At 35.9% G+C, this 19,383-nt stretch overlaps 2 protein-coding genes across 2 annotated transcripts; both read left to right on the top strand.

The window, feature by feature from the left end:
• Positions 1-1,276: 1,276 nt before the first annotated feature.
• On the top strand, positions 1,277-14,915 carry LOC140750949 (uncharacterized). Its single transcript, XM_073084711.1, has 9 exons — positions 1,277-1,385; positions 10,425-10,522; positions 10,758-10,822; positions 11,106-11,227; positions 11,436-11,515; positions 11,637-11,713; positions 12,903-13,068; positions 13,794-13,894; positions 14,484-14,915. Exons 1-9 carry the CDS (start codon positions 1,371-1,373, stop codon positions 14,603-14,605), a joined length of 846 nt encoding a protein of 281 aa, XP_072940812.1. The 5' UTR covers positions 1,277-1,370; the 3' UTR covers positions 14,606-14,915.
• Positions 14,916-18,463: 3,548 nt separating this feature from the next.
• Positions 18,464-19,147, top strand: LOC140751010 (uncharacterized). The gene has a single exon (XM_073084805.1). It carries the CDS (start codon positions 18,479-18,481, stop codon positions 18,998-19,000), a length of 522 nt encoding a protein of 173 aa, XP_072940906.1. The 5' UTR covers positions 18,464-18,478; the 3' UTR covers positions 19,001-19,147.
• The last annotated feature ends 236 nt before the right edge of the window (positions 19,148-19,383 follow it).

Below are 19,383 nucleotides of genomic sequence, written 5' to 3'. Positions count from 1 at the left end.
ATTTAGCCTTCAGGATTATCAACATATCCATGTTTAAAGTTACGTCATCAACCGTCCCACTGCCAGGCACCGGTCTCCTCTCAGAATGAAAATGATTAGGCCATAGTCCATCACGCTGGCCAAGTGCGAATTGGCAGACTGGACATACTTTTGAGAACTTTTTTTATAGATTTCTCAGTTATGCCGATTTCCTTACAATAATTAACTTTAAAGTTAATTTTGAAAAATAATTGTTTATTCTAAGTCAAGGAGATTCAAATAGATAAAAATATAATAGTGTGGCACTATGCGTTCTAAAACATTGTTTATGTTTCCCTCTTAAAATTTGCCTTTAGTAGCTAATTATTTTAATTATTTCACTGAATACATCACACTATATTTCATCAATATTCATTATATTTATTTTCATCATAATAATAATTTCATTTAACGCTTTTACAAGTTGTAATGCCTGTAATTATAAATGCATGCTAGTAATCTTTTTTTGCGATAGAGTCTAATCTCACCACGAAGCTATTAAATCGAGAATTTTAATGCAGAATTTTGATACTGCATTATTTAATAACTTCCTGTGTATTTTCTTCCGTAACACAGAATTTGTTCTAAGTGCATTTTTATATACCAACTAGCTGACCCGGCAAACTTTATACCGCCTCAAAATCTATTTATCCAATATATTTAATATAAAATATAGCCTATTTTACTCGTGGATAATGTAGCTTTCGAATGGTGAAAGAATTTTTAAAATCGGTCCAGTAGTTTTTGAGCATTTCATTACAATCAAACAAACAAACAAATTTTTACTCTTTATAATATTAGTAAAGATTATAATATTGAAGTCGCAAACGAACATGCCGTCCATCTGACGATAAGTGGCTACGGCCATTGACATAATATAGCACATAAAAGATTCCTGCTTAAAGTCTGCCACAGATGAGTTTCTACTCCTGAGGACTGAGTTGGAACGCCTCGGATAAGTGTGTTCCTAACTACCCTTGTTCTATATGGACTATACAAATGTCAAATGTCCATGGATCCTAGTGAATGCGTATCATTCGACGGACTGCTTACTCATTTGCTCCTTCAATAAAAAAATCTAAATATGGTAGAAACTCTTTTTATGTCTAACTTCTGCGCACGATGCTATCTCCACGTTTTGGAGGATTGGAGTATACTCCACCAAGCTATTCCAATAAAGATTGATAATAGAAATACATAGAATTGGTTTTCGTTTCACAAGAAGGCAAAACCATGGTTGTCATTTATTGAGGTGTAAGTACCATGTGAGCACAATATAAAGGCGCGCGAGGCTGCGCACGCGCATTTCCCTAACGATCCGTTGTGCGCGCGTTTTCCGTGTGAGGACTGACATGGCTGTGTTTATTGTGAGTTGATTTTTTTTATTTAATGTCCAATTTTGCAAAGTGGTCTAACAAACTATATTTACATTTTTGGAAATTTAATTTGCAATAAATTCAAGATTTATTCATATGAGAAATATGTAAATGAGTAGAAATAAACAAGTAAATTAAAATACGTTAGTGTTGAAACTTTTTTAATTTTATTTATTTTCAATATTGAGCTTATCAAATGTATTTTTAAACAGGTATTTTAAAAAAAAAAATAATAAGTATTTTTTTAATATTAATCCGACGATGATTATTTTATTTTGTATTTAATGTGTAACAAATATATTTAAGTTAACAGTTACAACAAATACCTATAATTAAGTTAACGGATTGCATTTTGGTTCAAATAATTTGAAACAGTCATTAGTGTTCCATAAATAATAAATATTAGAAGAAATGTGCCATGCTGTATATATTACATTACAAGTTAAATTAGTAGTGATAGCTTAGTGGTTGAATCGCGGCCTCTCGATCGATGGTTCCTAACTTCGAAGCCAAAGCAAGCACCTCTGATTCCCAGAAAATATGTGCGTATTACAAATCATTTTTTACCATCTTTAACGTTGAACGAAAACATTGCGAGGATACCTGCATACCTAAAAGATTAAAAAAGGTATGTGAAATCTACCACTTGGTACTTGGTCAGCGTAATGGACTTACTTATACTTCTCATTCTGAGATTGCTCAGCAGTGGGACAGTAACGGGTGAACGACGGTGACTATGATTGGCCATACTTCATTTATATTATCATAGGTCGCATGCTCTTAGCTACTTAAATGTGCTACTATTTACGACACCAAAATTTTGACATACAACTTTCAGTTAAATATATTTTCTATGTAGATCAAATAAACAAATGAAGTGCATGTCCAGTTGCCAAGTGTATTTCATAAATAATATGACAAATGCACTCGCACGCGGAGGGTTCCGTGCCACCAAAAATTACAGTATTTATTTATTATTAGTATTTGTTATTATGGCTGTCATATAAGAAAATGTATTGTGAAAATTTTAATAGGTAATTACGCTTCAATATAATTCGAAAAACGCGGAAAAATAGCGGTTCCTTGTATGGCCATCCACATGTATTTTCAAGCTATTATTAATTTTATTATTTGGTGTTAGTCTGTAATTTTTTTAAGTGTCTAACTATTACGGTTCAGTTAATAGAGCCCCATAACAGACTTACCGATGGATAGACAGCGGAAGCTTAGTAATAGGGTTCCGTTTTTACTCTTCGAATACGGAACCCTAGAAATACTGCAACGCCGAAGCAGCGGTGCGCGTCCCCATCAGACACCTATTAACTGTTGCAGAGCATGGTGTAATAGGAAATGTGACACATTGTTTTATGCACTTAAACGGCTATCTAGAGCTTGATAAGCATCTAATGTGTAACAAAGAAAAGTGTCTTTCACTTATCTACATGTACTTACACGGAATGAATGAAGAAACTTTAAGAGTTCAGTTTTTACAGAAAAAATCTTGTAACAATCAATGAAATTCTTGTCGACAGCAAATATGAAATATCAATTTACAATTAGCCGGAAAAGGTGATTTTTGAAAGTCTTATTTATATCCCTAATTTGACTATACATACGTATCAAAGTCAAAAAAGTCTGGAATCAACATTTTTTTTCAAGTATATTTATTAAAAATGATAATGTAATATTATTTCATTCTTAAGTACTTTATTCACGTAAATTTATTTACACGTTATAAATGAAATAAATGTAATGAAATTTTGTATTAATCTTTTTTATTCTATCTTTTGAATAAATGTTAATACCGTTTGAATTGATCTGTAGATCCGATCGCGACATCTCACTCCAAGGAATCGGTTCAAATACAAATATAGCATATCCCTACAATCATGTAATCTGCATGCTCGTTTACAATTTTACATAAAGTTCATAAAAAAACACACGAATACATTACTCTGTCACTATGGCGTAATGCAGGAACTCCATACAGTGAGGAGTTAAATATGCGTGAACCGCTATTGTTTACTGGCTACTTACTGCATTAACTTGATTGATATCTAGCGTGCACACGCGATCTTAAGACCACTTGAATGAATTTGACTCGGAACTAACATATAAATTATTAAGACAAAATTACGTACTATCAAAACAGTATATAACACTTGAAGCTATTGTTTACTTTTTATATAATATAGTTGTTATAAACGATTATGTAGTCCCTGATGGTAATTGAGAAATTGCCTTTGGATATCCGTAATGATATTCAGACAGGATTGTGAGCATGTCTTTCTACCCTTGTGAACTTAACGAAAATTACCTCATATAAATGTCTCTGAATTATCACGTCTCTCAAATTGAAACAGAACTACAGAGATAAATTTTAAAAATAAAATTATCAGCTTTTGCACTAGGTTATTGTGTACCAATTCGCACTTGGCCGGCGTGGTGGACCATGGCCTAACCCTTCTCATTATGAGAGGAGACCCGTGCCCAGCAGTGGGACGATAATGGGTTGATGACGATTATTTGATTTAACACTCTCTTCTCTGTGTTACTACTTTATTTCCATTTTAAAATTTATATTCTTTATTTTTTTTTTCGTCATTTTGGCTCTAGTATTATATAATTCTTTACCTATATTTTACAAGCACAGTTTTAGTTATTTCTTGTACTTTAAAGGTAAAAAATAAATGCCTTATTACTTTTCACTACATTAATAACATAAAATATCCTTAAAACTGTAATAACAATTCTCATAACAACGTGCTCTATTTCTAGAGAACTTTACATAAAATTATTCACACTTAACAAGACGTGAATGACCTCATGATAATATAGAATTTGTCCAACAAACTGCAAAAGTATTCTTAGACATCGTTAACTGTAGTTTTAAAGTCCTTTAACTAGTCTAGAATATAAAATAGGAGATCAATGAACTCTAAGATTTAGTATAAGTCTTCCGGATTCTGAGTAATTTCAAGATATGTTTACGCACATCGCAATGGTTACCATATTGATGTCATATGTTATTATAATTTCCAGACAAAACATAAGTAAATAAAATTTACTTGTATATTTAAAGTAGCTTTTTATTAACTTATTTATAATTTTATTCGTCATTTTGTTTTTCGTTTTCTTATCAGAAAACTCGTTCATTATCACCCATATCATAAATAAGGAATTAAAATAAAAGCTTGTAAATAAGATCTATTGGACTGATGTGTTTAACAAAAAGTGTATCTTGTATTAGGCATCTATTTATTTACTTTGTATATGTCACAGTCGAATAGTACCATATTAGTTTTGGAAAAGAAATAAAATACTCAAAATACTTACTTAATAAAGGTCGTTATGTAATATTATGTTAAACGTCCGCGTATCTCTTATATCTATAATCAGTTATCTCTAGTATCTCATCTAATATCCATACAATACGCGACAGATTTGCATCTCGCACCCGTGGCTAATCCATGAAGACACACCTGCTGCTGTTTGTTTATGATGGGTACTGACTTACGTAAAGACTCAATTTTAAATTGATAGTTGAAGGTGGTAGAAGTCTCTGTGGTTCGACTCCGGCGGCACCACAGCTATACCCATTTCAGCCTAAAAATGTTCTGGTTTGGAGGGTGTAGTAAGGTAGACATCATTTTCGTAGGCTTTCCAAGTTAATCCTTAGGGGTAACGGCGCATCTGTGACCGACCTCAGGCTGGAATTTAATACTATTTGCCGTTAATGGCTGATTTCCATAGTAGCCACTAAACACCATGACCATACCCGTCTGTTATTCCCATGTTATAAAATGCTACCTGATCGTTATTATAATATATATACACAACGTCCATTAATAAATAAATAATTCGCTATCTAAATAAAAAATAAACATTATTTAATTATACATATTACATTCTTGGAGATAAAAAGCTGTTACCAATTACAACTAAGTGTTATCCGTATCCATATAACGGAAGGAATCCTTAAGGAATCTAATAATTCGTTGTTATGATAATTATAAAATACTTTTATATTATAATTTTTATAGATACATTTATGTGTAATATTGTTATTCTCGTTTCATATTTTATCAAAATGACATGATAGAGGAGGGAACTATTATTATTTTCATTATTTCACATATATAGTTACTACCAAGTAGTGAAAACACATTTCGTATACAATGACTTTTAGTGACTTCCCATTTATTATATTAATATAAGACGTAATGGTAAGAATGTTATAAAATCAGACGAAGGTATAGTCCACGCCAAACCGCTAGTCCGCTCTGAAGTATAGCGAGCAGATATAGTCATACAATTTGCTATGGCGACGCGATTCATTTCTATATTCAGAGCGGACTAGCAGTTTTACGCGGACTATTCCTAAATCACTTCAAAAGACAAAAGAGTACTACTACTAGATACATTCTAAAGAGATCTCATTTATGGAGAAGAATCGACACAAAGGATACCATTTTGACCTTTTACAATTCGGTTCGAGATTACGTCATATCACATCAGTACCCAGCTTGTGAATAAGTCGACCCCCCAACTGGGTGAAGGTCCCCTAGACGTGTGTAATTAGGATTAGCATGTGCTAATCCTTCCGTAACGCGCATACGAAACCGTGGAAGACGTAATAAACTGATTTGAGCAGTGATGCTCGGAGGTTAATTGATGGCTTACGTCAGTTTATCTGGGGGTCGGAGATGGTTAAGTGACCGGGGGGGACAGAGATTCAGGGGTATAATTCAGGTAGTTTTTGTACTAGAGACACGGTTTATGGAAGAAAAAATGTTTAAAATCTTACACTTATATTGAGAGTTTTTCGTTGTTTTCATAAATATTAATTGAACTATGTTTTGAACTACCTCTACATTAGACCAGTGGTAATCCAGTAGTACAAAAGAAATTATGCAAAAGATAATATAGTTCCGACAAACTATTTATACGGCGGACAAGGAATAAACAAATTATAGATACGTTTCGCAAGACATCATACGCAACAGTCATTATGGGACTTCCAACTATTGTAACGCCAACATTATGATTTCCGTTCTTACACCATGATTCCGGCCTTAGATTTCTCCATAAACATAGGCGACCCTCACTACATTTATAGCCCCCAAAAGAAAAATCCTAGTGTGGGGTTATGAGCGTACAAACCAATATTGTCTGCAATATTAACTACTTTTAGGGTAAAACTGGGCTCACGTCTCTTCCCACCACTGGAGGCCTGATACATATCACAAGACAACCACAATGTGATTTGCTAGGAAGGTTCAAGTTAGTTGCAAATAAGTGTTTGCAGTTTGATACTGATTTGATTCGTCGATCCATCCTCCTAATTGTTATCCAATCATAACAACCGGACGTTTAACGTACCCTCCGAAGCATAAACAACCGAACAATTTAAAATAATTTGTCTGTAATAAATAAAACAACTTTACACAACAAATCATACATAACTATAACCTATATATATATATATATATATATATATATATATATATATATATATATATATATATATATATATAAATGAAACTGAAAAGCCTGTGTGTAACGTAAGAATAATTGCATATGAAACTATACAAAATACGTATAACAACAAAAACAGTTATTAATTTTTGTCAGTCTGTCTGCTTCTTTCGATACGGCTGTATCCATTTTGACGGGATTTTCACTGGCATTTAGCTGATGTTATATGAAGTAACTTAGGTTTACTTTATGCATCCCACATAATACTTAAAACCCACGAAATCTTTACAGTATTTACACTATACAACGCGAGTGAAACCGCGTGGCGTAGCTCGTACTACATATAACTTAACCCATTAAATGCTGCCAGCGTCTTGGGAACCTTGCCCGAAGACAGTGATGGTGTACATTTTTTGTGGTAGTGTTTTTGTTTTTATATTTTTGTTTTTAATTTTTGTATATATGTAAATTTTGTAAATAAGTTGATAACTTGTTGTATATAATAAGACAATCGTGTTTAAAAAAAAAGAAAAAGCAGCACTCTGTATTATGTCAATATAAACGTATATTACATCTGTACACCCATTAATTATTACACTGAGTTTTAAATTTACGAGCGCATCCGCGTTATATTACTAGCAATTATTTACACGCGGCGTCTCTTGAGTTATTTCAATTAGATAACGATCTCAATCATCCGAAGAATGATCGGCGGTAGCGACAAACAAACAGAATTACCATTAATTGTTTATGTTAATAATGTTAATTTATTCGTCTGGGTAACAGACGATGGGTGAGTGAATACCTATGGTAATTAGTTCAGTTATTAACTAGTTTTGCAGGCGGATTTCATTGTTTTTTCCCTTTGATAATAATAAAATTGTGTGTGACCTTTACGTGGTTGAAGTAAAATGTCTGTGATGGTTGTAGATTTTTGATTTTATTAATACACATTCGAGGCAAGTATGTAGCCTATATGTTGAATGACACCCTAGTCGTATAAATTTTGGACTTGTACGTTAAAAATTGGCCGTTCAAGTGTCAGACATAGATTACCTCTGACTTTCGAAGTATGTACAATTATACATAACATATTAGTAATTCATCCCAAACTTTGGTGGTGCAGCAAAACCTCGCGATGAAACATACATACTTAATTCGCAAATAAGCCAACTCCACTTGTTTTCAAAATGTTTTTTTTTTTATTTTTTGATTTCATTCAACGCCATTATTATGAATATAAATAAAAAACATTTTGACAAATAGTGTAGTTGGCTGATTTGCGAATTAAGATATCGACATGCGTGCTTGTTCCTTAAATAGTTTCCTTTGAATAATCTAACCTAACCTAGCCTTCGTGATGGATTGTGGCATAAACCCTTTTCATACTAAAAGATGAAGAAGAAGACCATACCCAGATGTGTGACAATAAAATATTTATGACAATAAAAAAGAAACGCAGCAAACATCAAATCCATAATTCCAGAAGTTGATAATAATAAAGTGACACACGTTTCCCCTTCAAAATAATTATGCAACAGACAAACAAACAAAGTTACAATGTAAACTAGTTCATTGGCTGTTGATATACATACTAAGCAGCTATTTCGTAAGTTTCTTTATTAGTGCTATGATTGTATCAATTGTAGTCATGTAGTAAATATGTAATAGGTCGTGCGGTTGATGTTTCATTCATTATTTTACGTAAACGGACATAGTGCACCTGTTGTTACGTGATGCCCAAATGGTACAAGAATCCTGTTTGTAAAGATGGAAGCCTTTATGATTTGAGTCCAGGAGCACCACCGTCACCCCTTTCTGTAACGAAAGGATGTAGTAAAGAAGACGTACTCATCCGAGGTTCCTACTATTCCTTTAGGGGTAGTAACACTTCTGTGGCCGTCCTCAAGTACTCTAGGCCTAACCAGGGTTGAATATAAATGTCCATGGGAGGTGGTGGCCACTTACCATTAGGTGGCTGACAAGCGCGTTTGCTACTTCAATAATATGAATAAAAATTGAAGTCTGTGATAATATAAAGAATATTTTTTTCATGCAATATCCCCCATTTAATTTGCCACTATATTTTTACTGAGCTGATGATTATTATCAACTCATTAGTACCTATCATACAAATTGAAATCTGTCATGAAAGCCTTAAAAAATGAGAACCTGTAACCATTTTTCACACAATATCCACCATTCAATTTTCTACTATATTGTTTACTGTTGTGATGTTTGCTTATTTTATTTCACTGCCGGGCTCGCGTATCCTCTCGGAATCAGAAAGGTTTAGGACACGCTGACCCGACTATCACGCATACCAAAGAGTTCTGTACTAATCCACTGATGTGACTACCAACTACATACTTACTAAGTATATTACAGTATCTTTACAATCTGTCATAATCTTATCATAGAGTCGAAATACAGATTGCATAGCTCATGTTACAAGTTACACAATTTTCCGGTCAGCCGACCTCAGGGGGACCTCAGCGAAGGATAGTGTTAGTCAGGGCACGCATCGTGAATCGTAATGAGTTTGGGATTGCGTAGGTCAGAATTATTGGTACTGATGAGATAAGTTATTGGTTATGTCAATTACATAAGCGGGTCAATGACATTGTGTTATGTTTACAACAAACTATATAATTGGAGCATATCCATCATATTTTTTAAAATAAATAGGAGTAAGAAGTAAGTAAATAGCAGTGTAGCCTAGTGGTGAAGGAACTCGGCATCTTGATCGAGGGGTCCGAAGTTCAAATACCAGGCACGCACCTCTGATTTTCTAAGTTTTGTGCGTATTAGAAATTAATTATCACTTGCTAAGCGGTGAAGGAAAACATCGTGAGGAAACCTGCATACTTGAGATATTTATAAAAAAATTCTCAAAGGTATGTAAAGTATGTAAAGTACCAATACGCACTTGGCCAGCACGGTGGACTTATTATGAGAGGAGCCCCGTGCCCAGCAGCGGGACAGTAATGGGTTGATGATGTGAATTGATGATGAAATAGTAGCCACTTATCATCCGGTGGAGTGCATGCTGGTTTGCAACTTCTATATTATAAAAAAGGTAATTGGCACCTGCCGTCCATGTATATCTGAAATCAACCTTAAATAAGATTGAAGTCATACCTGAGGTCGGCCATAGATGCTTTGCTATCAATGAGGACTAATTTGGAACGCATCGTCTTCCTTACCTCACTCTTTAAGTCAGCACTCAGGATCGCTTAACACTGCTGTTATTAGGCTCAAATATATAAAATGGTAGTGCATCCGAAATCAAACCTTACGAAATAAAATTTTTTATGCACACGAGCATGCAGTCCACCTCACGTTAAGTGGCTACTGCCGCCCATGGACCCCCCAGACAGGTTTAGTTATTCCTACCTGAGGTCAGCCACAGACACCCTTTAAACCATAACACAGCAGCGATAACACGGCTGTTATGAGGTAGAAACCTATTGCTCCGGCGTCGAACCACAAAGGGTTTTACCACCTTTGAAATTTCGTTAGCAAGCTAAAGAATTATGGAATTTGTTGCAGGTTGTAATTGCCGCCCTGTGCGTAGCTGTGAGCGCCGCGCCGCCCGCCCAGCCGCGTCACTACGCCCACAATTCCGCCCAAGCTCAGCAGATTCATCCGTAAGTACCCAGACGCTAAACATAAATTCTGATTAGTAATAAAAATAATAACAGAATACTGATATTTTAACAATTCTAATTTAAAATCTCCAACAAGTCAGTTTGTTTTACAGGAGAAATATAATTAAAAATTAAGGGACTTGTAAATATCAAGTTTCTAGAAATTCTGTACGATAACATCATTATAATTATACAATTTGATCACTATGTACATAAGCTATAACTATATTTTCAGGTTGGACTTTTATTTGGATAATCAAGAAGTGGACAGTTATTATAATGAAGCCCAACAAAAACAAGGTAAAGTCAATGTATTGATTTATTATGTTTTTAAAACGATTGCTTGCAAATGTAGCAGGACAATTTTAAAATGTATGAGCTTTTTTACTTGTAAAGATGTTTCTTTATCTAGTTAAATACTAAATTAGACGTGGCTTCTAATTTTATTATTTTAATAAAAGCAACAAAAAACCTCAATGCCACCCATGACTATTTGAACGCCTTTCAAAGTAAAACAGCAATAAAGCATTTAAAAGATACAAAATATTTCGCAATTTTAGAAACGCCTATCATTTATGTTTAGTAAACGCGAATACCGAATCCGAAGGTGCGCCATCGCGGCTGGAGACCCTCGACACAGAAGTGGACCCACAAAGCGAAGTGGAGACGATTCCTGGCTTCCAACCCGCACAACCCCCACAACAGGTACGATATAGTAACACATAAACGAGTTACGCAAGCACTAAACCTACCAAAAATACTTAAGGGTTTCTATTAACGCCCGCTATAATATATCAGCAATAACGCATGATAGAAAACTGATGTTCAACTACGAATGACATATTTTAAGGCGTTGTTTTAAATATTTAATATTTTATAATTGTTACTGAATATTAATTGTAAAACTTTACAGACTCCCGTAGCGCCTAATATACCAGGGTTACTGCCAGGCCGAAGGGTATTTGTAATCCACATGCCAGTCCCCGGATACAGGTATTTAGCACTTTTGTCGTCGGATTCAAATTCTGCTTTTATCTTATTGTTCTTGATTGAGATAGAAAAAAGAGTGACCGCTTTATAATATGTTGTAATACTATTTCTGTTTCTATTCTAGGCCAGGTACCATTGGTGGCTACCAGCCCTTGTACGTAGTAGCGGCAGCGCCAGAACAAAAATTTTACACGCCTAACGGTACAATTCCATGTTTTAATCTCTAATACACGATTTAATTAACCTTAAATATTATATCTCAATTAACTGCACTTTATTTTGACAAGGAATGAAAACAATATTCCAGTATATCCACTACGCATATCGGCGTAAATGTCTTGTTTCAAAGGCTGAACTTTTTTCGATCTAAGACTGGAATAAAAGACAAGATCACAACTCAATTATTATCATGATTATGTCTATGATTAACAGCACTTTAAGAGCTAAATGATTGCGAGACAATCTCCCGGCGATTACAGTGTAAGCGGTAATATTGCTTACCGTTACCACAATATAATAATATCGTGGCAAAATTGTGCCGTTAACTTAATATTTACTGTTGTCTAGATATATACTTTAAGGTCGTAGGACCTAGTTTGTACCATTGCCACCACATTTATATCTGTGATACAGCAGCTATGGAAGAGGGGGTAGAGAGAATAGAGGTGAGTGGCAGTGGTACTGCTGATCATGGACATCTGTAATCAATCCCAGATAGGATTAAATATTCCTACCTAAGGTCGGCCACAGATGCTTTGCTACTCCTGAAGACTAAGCTGGAACGTCTCTGAAAAGTATGTCTCCCTTACTACACCCTTCTGTCTCATAAGAGCAATGCATAACGCTGCTGCTATGAGACAGAAATAGGTGTGGCAGTGGTGCGACCGGAGTCGAACCACAAAGGGTTCTACCACCTTTAAAAGTGTAAAGCAATTCTCACATTTGTGATTTTTTTTTTATAATTTAAGGGTAGCAGACGAGCATGCAGTCCACCTGATGGTATGTGGCTACTGCCGCCCATGGACATTTGTAATCAACTCCAGATAGGATTAGATATTCCTATCTGAGGTCGGCCACAGATGCGCTGCTACCCCTGAGGACTAAGCTGGAACGCCTCGGAAAAGTCTGTTTCCCTTACCACACCCTTCAACCCGGAACACAGCAACGCCTAGCACTGCTGTTATTAGGTAGAAATAGGTGTGGTGGTGGTGCCACCGGAGTCGAACCACAAAGAGTTCTACCACCTTCAAAACTTACATTACGTCGCCATCATTCAGTACAAAGTTTTTTATCTTGTTAAACAATAAATATACACCTAAAAATCCGTCTTAATTTAACAATGTAACCTCACATAACCTAAATAAAAGTTGAAACAAACTGTTTCGTCCAGGTTTCGAAGTACCGTCAGGCGCCTACCCCCAATACCTGGGATACCCCCGGCCAGGTCTCGGCCTCCAAGGAGTCCAGGGCAACCCTAACTTCGTCATCGGTGGTGCCCCACTCACCTTGAACAGACCCTACAACCTCGTTTATCAGGAACCAGTAGTTGCTTATCAGTGAGTAATTTTTATTTTTTTACTTATTTTGTAGATTTTCACACTTTCCTATGCATTAATAAATTTATGCGCACACAAAAATATTAAAACTCAAAGTGATTTTATTTATACTTTGAAGTGTATTTTATTATATTATATTATATTATATATTATAGTATTTTATTATGAAATTTGAGTTGCAAAGGAGCATAAAATGTACTTGATGGAAAGTTTTACAACCTTCCTGATAAAAATGAGGTCCTACTTGAGATCGATTACAACTATTTTGCCGCCCGTGCAGACTGTTGAGATATTTTATATGTCTCTGACTTACACTCAATCAACCAGATCAGCAGCGCCTAACATTTTTTTTATATGTAATGTAGGAGTAGCAGACGAGCATGCAGTTCACCTGATGGTAAGTGACTACTGCCGTCCATGTACATCTGTTATCAACCCCAGATAGGATTAGATATTCCTAGTTGAGGTCGACCACAGATGCACCGCTAACCCTGAGGACTAAGCCGGAACGCCTCGGAAAAGTATTTCTCCCTTACAACACCCTTCAAACCAGAACACAGCAGCGCTTAACACTGCTGTTATCAGGCAAGAATATCTGTGGCGGTGGTGCCAACAATATTGTTATTAGGAAGACAAAGATGTTGCATCCGTACTAATTCTACCACCGTCACAAATTGTTGCACTTATGTTGTAACCTACTCAAACTTTATATTATTTCTGTGTAGACCTGTAGCCCCCGGGCAAGGAGCACATGAGAATTCCGTCCGTCTGTCGCAGCTAGTGACGCTGCAACAGCAAGCTGGACATGGGGCTAGGCCTGAAAGTGGTAAGTCATCATGACCAGCTTTAACTCTATACTGTCCCACTACTAGGGCGTCTCCTCGCGGAATAAGAGGCTTTTTAAAATAGTTCCCGACGTTCTCGTTAGACTCGACACGAACCTGTACGACGCTTTCCACGTAGCATAGGATAGATGTAGATGGCGCGACATTGTCCAAAGGAAAATGACTCCATCTCAAGAGGACCTCCCCTCGGTTATTAGGAATACGCCGCGAGGAGGAGGACAATAGTTCCCAAGGGCCATTGATCTCAAAATCTTTAAGGCATTCCTTCGCCATTATTTTTGTGAAATGCATAAACCATTCATAATTTAAAAAATGAGAACACTTTTAAAAATATTTTTTTATACGAGTATAATTTCGCCGAATTAAGTTCTGTGAATTCACTATCTCTCTTTTTATAAATTTTTAAAGCTAAATTACGGCGGGAAGTTTGTTCATGTCAATTATTGATTTATAAGTAAGTCGAATGAAAAACCTCCTCTTTAAAAGTTTACATTGAAAAATCGCAAAAACTTAAGTCTGTAATGAAATATTAATGTACTAACGGTATCTAACTTACCATTACACCTCCAGACGCCCCAGCCAATCCTGAACTGAAGAAAGCGAACCTGGAATCCAGCGCAACTAAAGAGGCTGAGGAGCCGCGCCGCAACGCGAGACCAGCGCCACCACACGCTAACCGAAGCAACGTTTAACTAACGGTTAAATCATTTCTTAAATTCCGACTTGTCGAAATCCGTAAATTATTATTTCCATACCATGGAATAGAAAAACCTACAAAAAATATTTTTTAATTATCAATTGTACCTTTGCAAATTTCATCGGAATAATGTCATTTTTAAAGTGGGTTTTCAAAGTATAAATTTCTGTATACCAAAAAATAGAATGGTGTAGGTACAATTAATTAAAGTAATTGTTAATGTTATTTTACGTAATTATTGTGAAATTATTTTTGTACCTGATAATAATTTAATTGTATTAAATAAATAAAAATAATAAGTAAAATTAATGTTTTCGTTCGTGTTAATTTAGTAGTAGGTACATTTTATATTGAATAAATAACGCTATATTATAAATATAAAAGATAAAATAATGGTTTTTAAAACTGCTATAGAAGTTCATACTCGTAAAAATGAAAATGTTTATCAATTATTGTTTTGAGTGGATAACCCTGATCGGTTAAGTTTATTCTCATAGTTTTAATAAATTATATCTTCGAATACCATCAACAAATAATTTACTATTTATAATATCAGTCTTCATTTAAGACTGTTTGAAGTCATCGTTAAACCCCTGTTAATATTACAGTGTTACTGGGCTCGGCTATCTCTCGACAAATTATTTATCTTTGACATATATAGAGCAGATTCAAGCCCTACGTTACATGATTCTTGATATAGAGAGATAGCGCAGGCAGCTTTCTACCTTTGTGGGTTGCACACACCAACAATAATATAGGATGAATCCAGTTTAGTTCAATCCAGTTTTCAACAAAGGAAAAGTTGACTGTGGTACTGCCCGTTTCTGCCAGAACAAAGACGTAAAACGGGTGAAACAAAGGTATTTTTGAGGGTAGTCAAAGTATGATCTCAGGCTATTTTGTACCACGATATGGGATGAATAAAGTAATGATAGAGTAATGGTTGAATTTCAACCTTTCAATCGTCGTAGAAGTCTGGGGTTTGAATCTCTGGGATAGCAAAGTATTGACTTTTTCTTTAACTTAATTAGTTATAATTAATTTCACAGTTAGATAGTGTTATAGCGAGTGTATGCATAAGATAGGCTACGGTTATTTTGGAAAAATAATTAGGCTTCTGCGCAAAAAAATAAAAGCCCTCGAAATCTCAGATGTGTTTACACATTAAACCCGATTGAAACCGCGAGTTTACATAGCTCATCTTTAAAGAAATCTGGCGAACCAAGTATCTCACTAATGGGCCCTACACTAATAAAGGGCCCTACCATTGAGAGCTGGACCGGCCTATCCACTTCCCGAGCCTCTCGAGTAACATTCTCCCTACGCAAAAAACCGATTACCAGCGCCCAGTAGAGATAGGGTGCAAAAAGTACTATTATGTGGTAATGGCATTTCGTTACTAACTCACTAGAGATAGTAACGACATAGATGTACTAACTAAATAGACATCCAATTTACAAGTAAATAAAACTGAAGTGCCACGTTACTTAAAAATGTTTTAATACACAAAAGGACTTCTTGCTCTATCAGTCAGTATATCTGATTCAAGTCAAACTCTATCTGGCCAATACGTTTTAGATTATAAATATGAATTTTAGGAAATTCAAAATAAGAATGTGTAATGTAAAGAATGGACGATAATTATTTACATTTTGTTTTGAAAATAATTAGGGTTCCTGCGTAAAAAATCAAGTTGTTCAGTTCAATTAATGAATGAATTTTCATTGACTCGGAATTGCGCACCATTTTATAAAACCAATGATATGGACACTGGACAGCCTTGCATCAGACTCTGCTAATTGCCACTTCAATTATCAAAAAAAACAAATATTGCAAAGAATTTACGAACAAAAATAATAGCATCGTAAATACAAAGCGGAAAGCGCAAATACACTTAGTATTAGAATTAGAAATGATCCCGATGGCATATAAAATCATTACCGTTAACTAAGCGAGCGCTTAACCTTAAACGGGATGTAACGGAGTGGCTTCCTGCAATCGTACACCATAAACTGTGTATACTCACAACTTTATACTTACCGCCTCACAAGCAAACATTGCCCTTACCACAACGGTAACACGGTATATCGAGACTTTGGTAACTGTTACCGAGTTGGTTGATACTAAGAAATTCTAGTTTATGATCAGCAAACAAATTGGATACAAAATTATGTCTGACTGCGAATCACGATCTAATAAATAATATTAATCGGCGATGAATTAAAACGTTGGCCGATTAATTATGTTGTTTGATAAATAAGTGTGATATTTATTGCTGATGTATTGTCGCAACAAATGTTCGCACATAAATATAGTGCTAGCCTAGTGGTTGAAACACGGTTTCTCGATTGAGGGGTCTGAGGTTCACATTTTTCAATTTATCTGCGTATTACAAATTAATAATCACTTGCTTCAATGGTGAGGAAAAACATCCTGAAACCTGCATACCTTAAAAATCTTTAAAAAATATCAAAGATATGTGAAGTATGCCATTTTGAACTCTGCCAGCGCGGTGGACTATGGCCTAATCTTTCTCACTCTTAGAGGAGACCCGTGCCCAGCAGTGACACAGTAATGAGTTGATGATTAAACATGCACACATACATATGCTTAGATTCAACTCTACGTTAAGATAGCTAGGTAGTCGTAGATAAATACTTTTGGAATGCGGACCAGATAACTTGTGTTATACTTTTAAAGCATACCCAAAGAATCGAAAGGTTATGATTCTAAATTCAAAATATTTACGTTTACGTCTCGCCGAGAATCGAACTCAAGAAACGCTGCACATATGGTTGATGAGCTTTTGATCACGCCAATGTCTATGATTGAGATCTTAAATTAAATTGTCGGCCGCGTCGCCATACCGATTTGACACGCAGTGGTTTTCGGGTTCAATCCCCGGCCAGACATCTGTGTGTACGTACACGGCACCCATGACAAAGAAAAAATCCTTATGTGGAGCTATAAGTGTAGAAAGCCATATTGAAGCTTAGTGTTTTAGAAAATCGTGGGCTGTCAGAGAATACAAACAAACAAATTTCACTTTTATGTGGTCGTAAAAGAGAAACTTCCGCAATTTTTTCGAATCGTTATTTGAAACACATAAACATACATAATATGCGAGAGTAACTTCCTCAAAACTAGACACTATTATAAACAATTATATTTTCACTAAATCCACACGTATGCAGAATCCATCTTCAAATTTAATATTGCATAGTACCAAAAACCACATCCAACGGAAATAAAACACTAATAAACACAAAGTCACGGCCTCTTGTATTGTATGTAGATACATAATTGCAGTGAAGGTGCTATGCAATTGATAGTACTTTCGCAATTTGCGATTCGTTCCTGTAATTTGCACGGCTGATGCGTCTTGGACGTTCTAAATTGTGACGACAATAAAAACATAAACATCACAAGGCGCCGTATACCAGTGACCGCATTTCATTCTTGGTTATTATGTTACTAACCTGCATCACGTGACCTTCTTTGTTACTGCAGTGTTATGCCATTACCTGTTTTGATCGATAGCTGTAAATCAGTATTGAGACGGTAAACTTCGACGACACCTTTGAAGAAAAAGCAACTCTGCGCCCAAGAAATAGATTAGAACGTCAATCGCTAGATCAGCAGACATTGAACGCAGACATCGTTTATTACACTAATAGCATATCAAAGACCAGATGATTCTCCGTTATAGTAAACTTCGAACCCCAAAAAGCTCGTTGCAAGGTACCTCCGCAAACTGGCCATCGATAATGATGACTCACTCGAATTAAGATGGGAGCGCTTTCCAAGCGAAAGGTGTCGAGAGATCGCTGCAATTATCCGACGTCCGCTGTAACACGACGGGGCAATTATGATCTTTTTGCCGAAGACCCGTTATCTTAGGTTAGATGCGGGGCAAAAACGCAGCGGGCCCAGTGTGGAGGCTGAAGCCGTGCCGGGTGGACGCTGCAGTGGAATATCGAAAATGTCTCCTCGCACATTGTTCGCCCTGGTCGCTATAGCCTGCGTGTGCCAGGCCGTGGCCAGGCCGGTGCGGCGTACGCTCAACTTCAACATGTTCGTCCTGAAGCCGCACCAGGGGACACCGGACCGGACCATCCTCGCGACGGACGGCATCTCGCGGTTCGGGCCGCTGATGGAGTACTTAGTGCAACGGGTTCAGGGCATGATGTCGGTGCGCTTGCCGCCGAAGGGAAGCTTCCCCTCAGACGTATCGGTGCCAATGGCTGATGCGTCCGAAAACGAGATCGACGTATCCGAATCGAAGATGCCCGGGGTTGTTGTGAGGCCGTCGCAAACTAAACCCGGTACGTACGAAGTGGAAATCGACGTTGTGGTCGACGACGGACAACCAGACGAGAAGAAGCCGTGATATAATAAAAGTTGAACAGATAGACTGTCGTGATAACGTAGCTTTGCATTTAATTAGTGTAACCTGAGGCGCAATTAACTCAACGACTTATTTATTCTTGCCATAATGTTAAGTAAATAAATTATTTTGTTGTGTATTATTTTTTTCCGTGCGTGTTTCCATTGGATAAATCCAGCTATGTTATTTATTTTTCATTGTTTTAATATATTTTTTACCAAAATAATATAGTAAATTATTCAGTTGACCAAAATTTTACTTGTTAAACTAGCTATTTAAAGCAACATTAATAAATTTTAAAATTCTCTATGTAATTTGTAAAATATGTATTTCATTGAAAAATATATAATAATGTAACTTTCTGAAGAATGACCACCACTTTCAGA

The sequence above is a fragment of the Epargyreus clarus genome, unplaced genomic scaffold (genome assembly GCF_041222505.1).
Source record: "Epargyreus clarus isolate Ecla_fem2 unplaced genomic scaffold, WU_Ecla_fem_2.2 ptg000021l, whole genome shotgun sequence".
NCBI lineage: Eukaryota > Metazoa > Arthropoda > Insecta > Lepidoptera > Hesperiidae > Epargyreus > Epargyreus clarus.
Note: the sequence above shows the minus strand (reverse complement) of the source record. Positions and strands in the feature narration are given on the sequence as shown.

What these genes read in the sequence shown, in the direction of transcription:
- LOC140750949 (XM_073084711.1), top strand. An exon ending in ATGCCAGTCCCCGGATACAG is followed by an intron (nt 11,516 to 11,636) that starts GTATTTAGCACT and finishes TTTCTATTCTAG; the next exon opens with GCCAGGTACCATTGGTGGCT. An exon ending in AAAATTTTACACGCCTAACG is followed by an intron (nt 11,714 to 12,902) that starts GTACAATTCCAT and finishes TGTTTCGTCCAG; the next exon opens with GTTTCGAAGTACCGTCAGGC.
- LOC140751010 (XM_073084805.1), top strand. Translation starts at nt 18,479, where the DNA reads ATGATCTTTTTGCCGAAGACCCGTTATCTTAGGTTAGATGCGGGGCAA.